The following is a 14,031-nucleotide window of genomic DNA, read 5'->3' on the forward strand; positions in this document are numbered from 1 at the left end:
GCTATGTGGCAGGGTAACAGTCTGCTCTCTTCCTTAGCTGGGCCGGCAGACCATGAGCTGTGTGTGAGACCAGAGACCAAATCTGGCTTCTCCACAATCTTGCCTAACCCGATGCTTGCCCTTTGGTGAGTCTCTGGGATGCTCCAAGTTCTTTTTCATGCTTAGTGGATACATTAGAAGTGAGGGATGCTGGGCGTGAGGGGATATTCCCATCCTGCTCCCACTTCAGCCCAAGAGTCAGTTGGAGAGAAATAGGAGGACTTTCTGCCCACTGCCCGCCCCCCTCCCCAGCACAGAGTCAGCAAATTGGTCATCCTTAGGAAAGGTCAGCTGAATCAGCCCCCCCCGTAAGAAACGTGCTTGGTATTTTTAGAAGCTTTTCAAGTTTGCAGCTCTTGACCTCAGCAGGAGGCAGTCAGAGCTTCTGCCCATCCGAGCCGAGCCCCAGCCCAGCCCCAGCGCAGCCTAGTCTAGCCCAATCCAGCCCAGCCCAGCCCAGCCCAGTCTAGCCCAATCCAGCCCAGCCCAGCCCAGTCTAGCCCAATCCAGCCCAGCCCGGCCCAACCCCAGGCCAGCTCCAGCCCAGCCCAGCCCAGCCCAGCCCAGCCCAGCCCAGTCTAGCTCAGTCCAGCCCAGCCCAGCCCAACCCCAGGCCAGCTCCAGCCCAGCCCAGCCCAGCCCAGCCCAGTCTAGCTCTGTCCAGCCCAGCCCAGCCCAGTCTAGCTCTGTCCAGCCCAGCCCAGCCCAGACCCAGCCCCAGCCCCAGCCCAGCTCAGTCTAGCCCAGATTCAGCTGAGATCAGCCCCAGCCCAGCCCAGCTCAGCTCAGTCCAGCCCAGCCCAGCTGCTATAACCACCCAGCAAGGCCAGGTGGGTAAATCATGACTTTTTAGACTGTGTAACATCAGCTTGAAATCCTGTCCACATCACTGCCCCAAATCTATCATCTGACCTTGAGAAAGTCACATTATTCCCATCTGTATAATGGAGAGGTCATCATATTTATTTGCAAATCCATTCTGCAAAAGAGGCAGGATGAATAGGAATCCAATAAACACCCAAAGTTGCTGTACTCTGCTGAATTCTGGGAGATTATCATAAGGCCTGAGTGAGTTTGTGTCCAAGAATTTTGTGTTCCTCAGACAGGGATGTTTAGAGAGACGATGTCATAAAAAATCTGTCATAAAATGCTGTTGTGCTAAAAAGGTAGCTTTACGTTTGGAGAGAGAGGCATGTGGTTCAGGAGGGGCCAGCTGTGTTTGGGGCATGAGGTTCTGGGGTCTCCAGCCAGAATCTGCGTTGGTTCTGTGTTGTCAATGAAAGAATGCCTTAGAAGAGAAGCCTTGGGCTCTGCTCCTAACTAGTTGTGTGGCCCTGGGGACATAACAGTCATCGTGGGCCTGATTTTTCTACCTATAAAATGGCAGGGGTGGGGGAGGAGGGGTTTGGACAGTATGTGAGCTTCTTAACGCGTAGGTTTCCACGGAGGGCTTTGTGTCAATCAGGGGGCTTTGAGGGCAGGGATAATGAGTAGAGCGTGCATCTTCCAGGAGCACCCACTGTGCTCCACGGAGACATTTTATTATTTATTTTATTTTTTTAATTTTTAAAATGTTTAGTTTTGAGAGAGAGACAGAGCGTGAGCAGGGGAGGGGCAGAGAGAGAGGGAGACACAGAATCCACGCAGGCTCCAGGCCCCGAGCTGTCAGCACAGAGCCCGACGCGGGGCTTAAATCCACAAACCGCGAGATCATGACCTGAGCCAAAGTTGGATGCTTAACCGACTGAGCCACCCAGGCGCCCCTCACATTTCATTTTTAAAATGTATGTGAGTGTATCCTCCTACTGTATGCTATGGCCATGCGTGTTCTGGCATGAACTAACGTTTTAAAATGTTTCCACGGAGGGGTGCCTGGGTGGCTCAGGTCATGATCTCACTGTTTGTGGGTTCGAGCCTCATGTCAGGCTCTGTGCTGACAGCTCGGAGCCTGGAGCCTGCTTCAGATTCTGTGTGTCTCTCTCTCTCTCTCTCAAAAATAAATAAACATTAAAAAACTAAAAAAAAAAAAAAGAAATGTGAGACTTCAAAGAAATTTTTTTTATTTTTTTTAATGTTTATTTATTTTTGAGACAGAGAGAGACAGAGCATGAATGGGGGAGGGTCAGAGATAGAGGGAGACACAGAATCCAAAGCAGGCTCCAGGCTCTGAGCCGTCAGCACAGAGCCCAATGCGGGGCTCGAACTCACAGACTGTTGAGATCATGACCTGAGCTGAAGTCGGATGCTTAACCGACTGAGCCACCCAGGCGCCCCAAGACTTCAAAGAAATTTGATGCCCACTTCAACCCCTCTCCCGCCTCCCTGTCTTCCCTCCCCATCCATAGGGAGATTCATTCTCCTGTGTGCCTGAGGGTTCTGGGTGGAGAAGTGTGGGGAACGTTGGACTGGTTGATCTCCAAGGGTCATTCAAGTGTTAGCATTCTAGAATTGTAAAATGTGCTGTGGTGTGTGTGTGTGTTATTTTGTGTGTGTGTGTGGAGGGAGGAAGTGGGGTTCATGATAAACTGATCTCATAGAAAGACAATTTAATATCATCTTTCTTCTTCCTAAAGTTCCAGAACTGGAAAGTTCCAGTGGACTCAGAAGTTGGAAGGGAAAGTGAACTGGCTACCTTGGCCAGCAGGGGGCGAAGGGAGAGAACAGTGGGAGTCAGGAACTGGGGCTGATATTTAAAATGTTCTATTCTGTAATCTTCCGATCAGAGCTAACAGATTACAAGCGTGGCTTCTAACTCAATCTGGCACAAGAGAATGGAGATTCTCCCCAACCCTTGCTTCTAATTAAGCAGCCTCATGTGCTCAGGGCCAGCAGTTACCTTCAACACACACAGGCACACACACACACACACCCTCAGCCCCTACCCCATCCTTGGGCACTCCCCCAAGTGTCTGCCCACCTGCCTGCGGCTCCCCAGCTCCCCCGTGCTTACCTGCACAGCCCAGCGCCCTGGAGGTTCCTGCTACAGGTGGGGTGGCTGGTCTTGCCCACCCCTCCAAGCCTCATCTCTCTGTCACTGCCCACGCCCTCCCCCAGGCTTTGAACACACACTTGTTCACCTCATGTAAGATCAAAAATAAACTCTCTCTGGAACCTGTTCAAAGGCTAATGTGCATCCTCTCTTAATTATTGATTTGTTTATTACAGACGCTCGGGTAGGACATTCAAGGCAGCCGCTGTGCTCAGGGCCCACCTCTAGAACTCCTACCCCTCGCTGGAGTGGGGGAGAAGGCTGGGAGAGTGATCTTGTCTTGGGAAGGGGTAGTTGGCTGCTGGGTGAAACCCACCCACAGGGAAGGTTGCAGACTAATCCTGCCCCCCAACAAAGCCGAGACTGGCCCAGTGATCACAATGGAGTCCTCCCACTCTCCCTCTCTTCCCTATTACAAGGAGAAAACCCCTGGCAGAGGGCTGTAGGGATGCAAAAGGGTAGGCTTGTCCTCTTTCCTCCCCCTTTCCTTCCTGCCTCACTACTGGGCACTTACACGCAAGAAGTGGTTCCGTGCGGTGGGCGCAGTGGTTGGGGTTTAACACCTGCCTCTTACTGCTGCGTACCAGCTGGGCGACCTTGCACAAGTAACGTGACCTCTCTGGTTCTGTTTCTTCCTCTGCAAAACAGGGCATTTGTGAGGATTCTGTGAAATCGTGCATACGAAGGGTGTAGAAGAATGATACACGTAGAGGTCAATACATTGTGGTTGCCTTTGTCATTCCTTCTCTTGTCCTCATTCTGCTCCGCTTCATCCCTGGGACTCCAGGATTGCAGGAGATGACCCACCATGGCCCTCACAGTATGTGAGGGCAGCCCCTGGAAGGTCCCTGCTACACCTAAGCACAGTGGGGACCTCGAGCCTGGGCACGGCCACGAGCTCTGCAAGAAAGGGGACGGATCCTTCAGACAATGTTCTGCAGAAGTACTGCCCAGCCCTGGACGAGGGGAGCACAGAGCTGGTCACTGGAAGCACGGCCTCCAAGGCACACTGGGAAAGGGTCACAGCCATCCATCCACAGGGCTGGGCTCCTGGGGCTCTCTCTTTTGGGGTCCTGAGGGTAGTTCTTGAATTTGACGTGATGAAGGGGGCATCCCGATGTCCCTGCCTTTTGGGGGTCATTTGCCTTACACCAGTTGGAGGGACCCAGGGTTTGTGTCCAGGCTAGGTCTCTGGGACCCCCTCCACACTCGACGCCCTTACCCCAGGGCTCTCAGGGGGTCTGGCTGGGGCTCACTGGGGCTAGTTTGTACCCCGCCCCCACTTCATCCCCTGTCGCGCCCCCCGCCCCCCCAGCCCAGAACTCCCTGGGCTAGGCTTTTGTTCCCCCGGTTCCCAGGCAGTGCAGCTGGTGCTGTGGGCTGGGGAGGGGGTGGAGGACGGCAGCAAGCCTGTGGGAAGGAGCTGTCTCTTCATTCCAAAGGCGAGCATGGCTCCTCATGTCCCTTCCCCCCAACATAATGCTTCCCCAATTCCCACACTTGTGTCTCAGCAAATAAGACTTTTTTTTTTTTGTGGTTTTCCACTTGCTCTTGATACCTACTTAAATGTGTGTGCGTGCGTGGTTCCCAGCAACCGTCAGCACCAGAGGGAACTGGAGCCGATTTGGTAATTTCTTTCTTTGAGTCCCAGGTATGTGGGCAATGTCTTCCTCTCTGAGCCCGAGGACTTTGGGGCATCACCTCTCTAGCCTTCTGATCTCCTGGAGGTCTATGCTGCTTTCAGAAATAGAAGTCAGGATGGTTTCCAGCAAGCAGAGAGGGCAGAATTTAAGAGCACCCTACTATGGGGGCTGAACCATCTGGGAAAGGGTGGGGCCCCTAAAGGAGAATATAGAGGAAAAGAAGGGAAATGACATAGCTACATTTTTCAGGTGAGGATGGAGGAGGCTCAGCAAGGTGACAGGATGTGCCCAGGCATCCGGCCAGTAGGTGCTGGAGCTAACATCTGGACCAGATTTGCCTGGAACTAACGCACATGCTTTAGCTGCTCCTCCAAAGAGAGACCATAATGAGAGGTGTGGACAGAAAGCATTGCCTTGGCATTCCCTTAACTCTTGAGACCAACCGGTGGTTGATAATTGCAGGCAGATCAGGTGTGAAATGCTGATGGAATGTGCAAAGGTCCTGGTGTCCACTGCCTGGTTAGAAGGAACCAGTAGCTGTCATTTGTGGAGTGTTCCATATCCACGAGGTATTTTTACATATAACCTCTTCTTGGATACTCGCGATCACTGGTCCCCCATGTGGCAGAGGAGGATGTGGAGAATCAGAGAAGTCAAGCAGCGTGCCCAAGGTGACACAGCCCGATAGGTTTTTGACACTAAATGAACAAATTCCTTCAGAGCTGAATCTGGAAGCTGGTGTTTGAGCCAGGGCAGGGTAAGGTGTGATTCTGGCTGTTTTGCTGAGAAACAGGTGGAGAAAAGAGCAGCGTGGGAGGTAGTGAAGGCGTAACAGGAGACTAGGGGCTGAATAGCGTGGCTGGATTGGCCGGGAAGGACTAGAGTATGTAGTTGGGCCCCAAGAGGTAGGGAAGAGGGCTTGGGTTTCTGCAGGACAGAGGCCACAGTAATGGGGCTGGTGGGCCTGGGCTCAGCCCCCTGCTCTGCTGGGTGTGAAGAGCTCATGAGAGCCCAGGTGGTCTGGCATTGCCTTGGAAACTGCTGTTCCCAACCTTCTCCTGACTGTGGAACTGAGATCAGGAGCTACTTATCTCTCTGTTCTCGAAGCCCCTTGATAATTGCTCTGCCAGGGACAAGTTTACAGCAGCAAGTATAACTCTGGGGTGTGGAGGAGGTAGTCAGCTCAAGGCACCCCAATTCTGTCCCAAACTTCTCTTAGGGACATGCGTGGGGTTTTAGGCAGCAAAAAGGCACATTAAATCACCTCCAAAATGTGTGATGCCCACTCTTGCGGGGACACTGAGGTAGGCCCCGGGGAGAACAGAGTGAACAGCAGGGACAGGTCCTAGCCCTGTTGGTGCTTAATAGACTGACACTGAGCCCTTATTTACGATGTGTTGAAAGGTTTCAAAGTACAGGGTTTTGCTTAACAAACATGTATAAGGCATCTGTTACTTATCAGCTGTGTTTAAGGGGTTGGCAAATCAGTACATAAAACAAGCAAGGTCCTTGTCCTCAAGAAACTTATACTTTAAAAGCTGGTAATAATGGGGAGGGGGGGCGCCTGGGTGGCTCAGTCGGTTAAGCATCTGCCTTGGGCTCAGGCTATGATCTGAGTATGAACCCCGCATCAGGCTCTCAGCTGTCTAGGCAGAGCCCACTTAGGATCCTCTGTCCCCCTGTCTCTCTGCCCCCCCCCAAAAATAAAAAAAAATAAGGGCGCCTGGGTGGCTTAGCCCATTAAGGGTCTGACTCCCGCTCAGGTCATGATCTCAAGGTCCCTAAGTTGGAGTCCCATCGGTGGGGCTCTGTGCTGACAGCTCAGAGCCTGGAACCTGCTTCAGATTCTGTGTCTCCTGTGCTGCGCCCCCCCCCCCCCCATGCTCTGTCTCTCTGTCAAAAATAAACAAACTTAAAAAAAAAAAAAAAAAGGCTGGTAACAGGAAGAACATCCCCTTCTAGGTGAACAAAAATTCACCTAGAAGGTTCTGCCCCACCTTGTCAATTTCAGCCCCCTCCGTTTCCTCCCCCCTCAATTTCAGCTTCCCACCTTGTCAATTTCAGTTCCTTCCTCTGCCAAATGAAGGCCATTGGCCTGGCTGCCCTTTGCTCAATACAAAGTAGGTGGGGTGTGTGTAAGTTACTGCAGGAGGCTTAAGAGGAAGGGGTCTTTGACAGAGGGTGAGGGTGACTGTCTGCCCTCTACCCTGCTCTTTGCAGAACCTGCAGTGGACATGGCTGGGAACCCCCTGCTAGGCAGGACAGGCGTCAGTCCCTGTGGCACTGAATTCCTGCCCAGCCCAACTGCTCACAGCCAGTGGTGACTCAGCAGGGGCTACCCCCTGGGCAGAGGGAAGCTAACCCTCCTGCCCCCCAACCCTGGAGCAACAGCCTGGCAGGAGAACCAGGGAGGGCCCTGGGGTTACTTCTCAGTGCCCAGTGCCTTGTTCCACATGGCGCTCAGGCCTGGGGCCTTCCCTGGCTGCTGGCGACTCTGGGGTCTTGGAATGCAGCTGAGAACATCCATGGGAAGTAGAGAGGCTGCAGGGGACCACCCCACAGCTCAGCCCCACGCAGTTAATTTGCTAGGGGGCATTGCTAGGGGGCTCTGTTTCCTGCATGTGTGGGATGAGATTTAGGGTGACCAGGGCGTTTGCCGTTGGTGGATAGTTGGTTGGTCCTGAGGCTTCCCAGTGGAAGCAGGAAAGCCTTCTGGGTACCTCAAAAGTGGAATAGTGAAGCTAACACACACAGAATGCTTACTGTGTGTCAGGCATTGTTCAAGGTGCCTTACTGCATTATCTCACAACCACCTTGTGAGTTAGGCCCTGTGAACCCCTACTTTGTGGATGGGGAGACCGAGGCACAGAGAGTTCAGTGCCTTGCCCAAGGTCAAATGCTGTTGGGTGGCTCAGTCATCTCACTGGGTCTATTACATGAAACCGTATTTAGTTTTGTTACAGTTGCCTACCGTCTTGTACCCAAGGTCACAGCACCTGTAGCCTGCAAGACTTGAAGTGTACTTTAAAGGGGCCATTGACAAACCTGAAGGTATTACCATTGACCACAGTGGGGAAGGATCAGAAAACTGATTTGGAAGCATAGGGAGGGCCCCGAGGATACTTTGCTCGGAGAAGAGTTGAGAGGTGGGCACCCTTCTGACTGGCTTGTAGAAATGAGACTAGACTTTTCCTTGGGGTTCTAGGTGTACCTCTAGTACCAAGGATGGATGCTTCAGGGAGGCTGGTTTTAGTATTTCAAACTGAAGGCTATCCAAGGAATAAAGCTGTTTGTGGACAGACTGGGAGGCCTTGGTTGGTATGAGCTTCCTGTCCCTGAAGGTGTTCAAGGAGGGATAGACTGAGCACTTGGAGATGTCATGAGTGGATTTCTGCATCAAGTAGGGCTGTGGGTCTTTGGCCTTGAGAGTCCTTTCCAGCCCAGAGATTCTGTGAATCTCTCATCCAGGGTAAGTAGAAGAAGTAGAGAATCACCTGGGCAGCCTCCCCAGGGAGGAACCCCAGGCCCCCTCCAGACACTCCCTCCAGGGCAGCACAGGAGAATCCGGGTATCCTCAGAAAATAATGGACAGGATTGAGGAGTGAGAGGCAAGGGGCGGGCTCTGTTCCCCCTGGCAGGTAGCTCCAACCTCCCGGCAGGTGCATTCCCAAGACCTTGGGATTTGAGTCAGGGTCCTGAGCTGGGGCATCTTGTTGTTAGATTCTCTGGTTTCTTTTGACATCTTGTGGTAAGTGGGGCTTTCACCCTCCATGTATGATCAAAACTCCCTCCTTGGCACCTGGCCTTCTGGATACCGTTACATGTCCCCAGCCTCCAACCGTGCCTTTCCGCCTCACATCTTGAGTTTGGGTCACCCAGGAAACAGGCTTTTTTCTCAGACCCAAGTCCAAGTTGGCCAGCTCCAATAGCTTTTTGGAACAGCAGGTTCTTCAGGGCATGGTTTTCCCTCCGTCTCCTCTGGTGCTCTCCTAGTCACTACCAGTACATTTCTTTTCCCAGCTCAGAGTTTGGGCAGGAGGCCCTGTTTCTTCTCAGACTGGAAAGTCTGGCAGCACAGCTTCTGGATTTAGGCTGACACCACAGGAGTAGGGCATGGTGGGTGAATCCAAAGTGCCTGGGGTCTGGCCTGCATCCCTGTGACATGGTCCCTGCCTTAGGAGTGTGGGTTCACGGGAAAAGCGGATGTGGCTGGGTTTGGGTTTGGAAAGGCAGACATGTGAAGAGTGGGCCAGCAGAGGTTGGGGGTGGGGGGAGGTACTGGGAGGTGGTGACTCCTGGGTCAGCGTCTTAATGTTTGTATGCCTGCTGAGTCTTTACTCCCTTCCTCCTTGCCTAGAAGGCAAGGGATTTCGGCTTTGGGGATACCTTACAAACAAAATAGTCAAGGTGGAATCTCAGGTGCTCACACAGCTGGAACATGCCCTTTGGGATGAGACAGGTGTTCAGTTTTCTCTGGATGGCACAGAGGTTGGACTGCTGTGCTCCAGGGGGTGGCCTCCCCTCTGGCTTGATGGGGGGCTACATCCAAATCAGGGGTTCCCACCTTATCCAAACCCTTACTACCAGAAGGCAGCTGCTCCACTGTAAAGGGTTTCTAAAACTTTCCAAAACATTTCTTTTCATTTTATATAGAGAGAGCATGAGCAAGCGTGAGCGGGGGAGAGGTACAGAGAGGGAAAGAGAGAGAATCTTAAGCAGGCTTCATGCTCAGCACAGAGCCCCACATGGGGCTCGATCCCACAACCCTGGGATCATGATCTGAGCTGAAATCAAGAGTCATTTGCTCAACTGGCTGGGCCATCCAGGCGCCCCATCTAAAGCTTTACTTTCTGTTAAAAAAAACTTTGCCTCCTCTTGCCTCTGATGGGTCAGCTGGGGCTATAGTGCTAAGTTTCCTCATTTCTAAGACTGCAGCTGGCAGGAAGAGGTGGAAAGGTTTATCCCGATTGGCAGGATGCTGAGCTGGGTCCTGATCTCTCTGGGACCCAGTGATGGCTGCAGACTTAGAATCACTATGTGTCAGGCATTATTCCTTGTCAACCAGGACGTTTTTACCAAGGAGACACCCCAAATGCTCTGGATCCCTGTTGACGAAGAGGAGGGTGTCTACAATGGACGCTTTCTCCTGTTTTTTCAACTAAATCTGGTGTATCTCAGGGGTTAAGAAGTGTTGAAGCAAGAGTGTATTACATCCCTGGGTGAAGTGAGCACCTTCTTGTACTTATGGTGAAACTTCCTAAGTTTGTACTAACAAGGTCCCTGCACCTAATATACTCGTTTTTTTTTTTTTTTTTTCACCCTAATTGAATAATATTCAGGTCCACGTAGAACCAGAGGATATTCAAGCTGGAAGGTATTTTGGGAGTCATCTTGGTACTTTTCAAACTGCAACATGCTTCTCAATCTCCTGGGGAGCTGGTTAAAATGGATATTCTGGTTTAGTAGGTCTGGGGTGGGGGCCTTAGATGTCTCATTTGAAGAACTTCCAGGAGATGCGGACGCTGCTGGCCAGAGGGCTACGCTTTGGATAGCGAGGTCCAACCTAGTCATTCTACAGACAGGAAAGCTGAGGCCCAGAGGCTTAGGTGATTTGCCAGTGGTCAGAACTGGAACTCTGTTCTCTCCATTCCTAGTCTATCTGCTTTAAAAAGGGCCTCCTTCCTTTTAAGCTGCCACTTCCTGCTCAGGCCCAGGGCTCTAGCATAAACAGAACATCCCATCTTAATCCCATTTTACTGTTAGGATGAAAGGCTTCTTGTTCCATCAGGGCCCCTAGCTTCACAGCCTGCATTTTTATTATCTCCAAAGGGGTTTTAAAAGTTTTTTTTTTTTTATTTGTTCTGACTTACGGGCACCTCCCCTTCTCTGCTGGAGATGGTAAGAATTGGTTCTCTCTCTCCCCCCAAAAAGTGTGCCGGGCATTGTTTAGGTACAACCATTTCAGTTTCAGCCTGGAAAAGTACTGTTGGGTGCAATCCCTTTGTCGTTCCCTGCTTTTTGGACTCTCCCCTGGGGTGGTCTGAGGAAGGTTCTCTGTGTATCTCTGCTGCCACCTGCTACCTCCTGAGGCCAAACTTTGACTCTGCCTCAGTTTCCCAGGCTTTCAGGTATTCTCAGGCCTCTTCCAGAATGGGACTTTCAGGGCAGGGTGGTTCCCAGCGGACAGAGGGTATCAGGGGGTTGGCCTAGGACCAGTAGGAACTGGTTTGTCAGACTAAGGAGGTCTCCACTCTCTGTCCCCTCCTGCTGGTGGGAGGGCAAAATGCCAGTCTGGGGACAAGGCCATAATGGCAATAAGGGGGTAAAAGTCTCACCAAGGCTGAGGGATCGCAGAATATAAGGGGAAGTCGGGAAAACTGCCTTTTATAGACATGTTCCTTTCTTTCCTTTTTTTTTTTTTTTTTTTTTTCTTCCCAAGTTTACTCACAGCGACAGTGCCACTCGCAGGCGCCTGGTCTGTCTGTGGTTGCGCCTGGGGTGGGCGGGTGGCACCCGCATACCCCCTTCCCCCATCTTGCCTGCAAGTTGCCTGACCTGCATCGGAATCCATAGGGGGGTGGGGGAGAAGCCTTTCAGATGCTGGATGCAGTTGAATTCAGCGTATTCGCCTCGTCGCCTGCCCTCATCCAAGATCGGGGAGGAGAGCCCAGCTTTCTTCTGCGTGTGAATGCTGTAGTGTGTTTGCCTGCTCGGACTTCCCTAACCCTTTCTTTTCCTTTCCCACAGCGAATGCTCTGGTTTTCTCAGCAAACAGCTCACATTTGGCATTTTGACGTTTTATTAAAAAAAGAAAAAGAAAAAGCCCTACCCAGGCAAAAAAGCGGGGACCCTTCTCTTCTCCGATGAGATCCGAGCTCGCGTCAAAGGCTGCACCTGCTTTGCGCCCCTACCAGGAAGGGGTGCTTGTGTGGGAGGGAAGAAGGGAGGTTCTGCGCCCCCGAATCCGGAGAAAGCAGCCCGCCCGCCCCCTCACCGGGCAGCCAGAGCAGCGCACCCGAGAGCCGAGCCCAAGAAGCCGGCCTCTGACGGTGCTGGTCTGCTTGCCAAAAAATGCCCCTTGCATCTCAATTTCCCCGGCCGTTTCTCTCCCACGCACGACTCGCCCGGGGCCACCTCGGCTCCCTAGCGCAGTCCTTGGGGCGCTGGTTCCATCCCTCCCCTCCCAACGCCGAACGCAAAGCCCACCGCCAAGAAGGCGCAGAGGGTGCGGGGTGGGGGCACCAGCCCCTCCCGTGCCCCTCAGTCCCCTCCCAGCCGAGCCCAGCTCCCAGACTCTCGATCACGGAAATAAGTGTCATTTAGTCGGAGAATCGCGCGTCCGCGGCCCCCCGTCCCTGGCTCTGGGTGCTTCTCTGCGGTTCCAGTGCGCTCCCGAACCCCCCTCCCCCGTCGCCGTTTTCGGGCCTGTGCCCCCCACCCAGACTCGGGAGCACTCCCCGGTCACCTCGGCCGCGTCCATTTCACTTCCTCTCGCGGTCCGGATTGCAGCAAAACACCGGGCAGCGCGAGGGCCAAAAAGTGGAAAGGAGAGCGCCTTTCGGCGTCGCGCAAGCCAGCTCGCTAACTCCCCCTCCCCAGCCCAGACCCTCTCAATCCCAACTGCAACTTTTTCCCTTCCGTCTTGGTTTCCCCTTGGCCGCGGCGAGCGGGCGCCCGGCCGCGAGGCGTGGAGCGGGCAGGCGGCCGCGCGGCTGCGGGTGGCGGTGCGGGCGAGAGCCGCGAGCCGCGAGCCGGAGAGTGGGTGGGTGGGTGGGGAGGGAGGAGGGGAGAGGACGGGCGGGGAGAGAGTGGGGTGTGGGGAAGGGGAGGGGGAGAGGAGGGAGGGGGGAGATTCCGCTCTCCTGCCGCTCCCAGCCGGGGCGGGGGGGGAGGAGGCCGCGAGGAGGGAGGGGAGGAGGGAGGGGAAGAGAGGGAGGGAGCCGAGGAAGACGCTCCGATAACCCGTGCGTTTCGTAAGGCTCTGAGCACTTGTACATTTCTGCAGGCGCGCGACGAGCCATTCGCGGCGGCTGCTGCAGCTCCGACTGCATCCTCCTCCTCCTCCTCCTTCCCCCGGGCTCCGGGTGTGTGTCTGCGTGAGTGTATGTGTGTGTGTGTGTTTTGCAGGTGTGTCCGTTTTAATTCTGCCCAGTAGGTGGGACTTGGTGACTTTAGCACCATATTTTTCCTTTTCTTTTTTTTCCCTTCTTTTTCTTTTTTGCCTCCCCACCGTCTGTTGCAACCCTGCAAAGTCTCGGAGTCGGAGAGCGCGGCTCGCTTCCCGAGCCCCCGGACCCGGCGAGCCGGCGAGCGCCGAGCCGGCCACCATGCCAGGCAGACCGCGCCACTAGGCGCTCCCCGCGGCTCCCACCCGGCGGCGGCGGCGGCGGCGGCGGCGGCGGCGGCGGCGGCGGCGGCCGCGATGGTTTCAGACGCTGAAGGATTTTGCATCTGATCGCACGGCGTTTCAAAGGCAGAGGCCCCCCCTCCCCCTTCCCCCCTCCCTCGCCGTCTTTGTTTCCTTCCCCCCCAGCTCTCCCCACTCCCCCCACCCCACCCCCCTCTCCTCTCCTCCTCCTCTTTTTTAGAAGCCGCGATCGGAGATGGATGTCTCTCTTTGCCCAGCCAAGTGTAGTTTCTGGCGGATTTTCTTGCTGGGAAGCGTCTGGCTGGACTATGTGGGCTCCGTGCTGGCTTGCCCTGCAAATTGTGTCTGCAGCAAGACTGAGATCAATTGCCGGCGGCCGGACGATGGGAACCTCTTCCCCCTCCTGGAAGGGCAGGATTCAGGGAACAGCAATGGGAACGCCAGCATCAACATCACAGACATCTCAAGGAATATCACTTCCATGTAAGTCGGGCGGCAGCTTCCCCAGCCCGCCTCCCCTCTCGCTCCGCGTCTCCCCCACGCCAGCCCGCCCGCCCGCCCGCCCTCGGCCGGGAGCCGGCCCTCCGCCCGCCCGCCCCAGCTCGCTGCTGCCCGCCGTCCGCCGGGCGCGCGTCAGGCTCGCCGTGGCTCGGGAGATGCTTTCGGGCGGCGGAGTCCAGGTGATCCGGCCCCGGCCCGCGTGAGCCGGGGCTTGCGTGTGTGCCTCTCCTCGGAGGGGACCCCAGCCGGCCGAGGGCTTGCGGGGGCCCAGCTCCCGCCCCCGCCCCCACCCGCTGTGGCTCGTCGAGTTCTTTGCCCCCCACTGAATAGCAACAGTTTGGCCACGCTCGAGTGGAATAAAGTAGACGAGGTTCGATTCCCGGCAGAGCCGGCGGCAGTGACAGCGGCGGCGCTTAGCCGGTAGGGAAGGTGACAGGGACTGTTCGCGATCCAGCCGAGATGTTTAACTATTTCCTTTTGGAAACCGCAAA

General features: G+C 54.6%; 2 protein-coding genes across 7 annotated transcripts in view; both read left to right on the forward strand.

Moving 5' to 3' along the window:
• Positions 1-11,994: 11,994 nt before the first annotated feature.
• Positions 11,995-13,126, forward strand: LOC128772756 (homeobox protein engrailed-1-like; the record flags this gene model as incomplete). The annotated part of the gene is made up of 2 exons (XM_053888698.1): positions 11,995-12,433; positions 12,924-13,126. Coding segments are annotated over 2 exons (642 nt in total), but the record flags the coding sequence as incomplete, so codon positions are not given.
• A 46-nt stretch (positions 13,127-13,172) lies between these two features.
• NTRK3 (neurotrophic receptor tyrosine kinase 3) overlaps positions 13,173-14,031 on the forward strand; it is a 381,805-nt gene continuing 380,946 nt past the window's right edge. For all 6 annotated transcript variants that reach the window (XM_053888749.1, XM_053888744.1, XM_053888745.1 and 3 more), the window contains exon 1: positions 13,173-13,522. In XM_053888749.1, coding sequence (XP_053744724.1) covers positions 13,275-13,522 — 248 coding nt within the window. In that variant the 5' untranslated portion in view covers positions 13,173-13,274. The remainder of the gene's footprint in view (positions 13,523-14,031) is intronic.

Source organism: Panthera pardus, unplaced genomic scaffold (genome assembly GCF_024362965.1).
Source record: "Panthera pardus isolate Hobbes unplaced genomic scaffold, ASM2436296v1 HiC_scaffold_24, whole genome shotgun sequence".
In the NCBI taxonomy this organism is placed as follows: domain Eukaryota; kingdom Metazoa; phylum Chordata; class Mammalia; order Carnivora; family Felidae; genus Panthera; species Panthera pardus.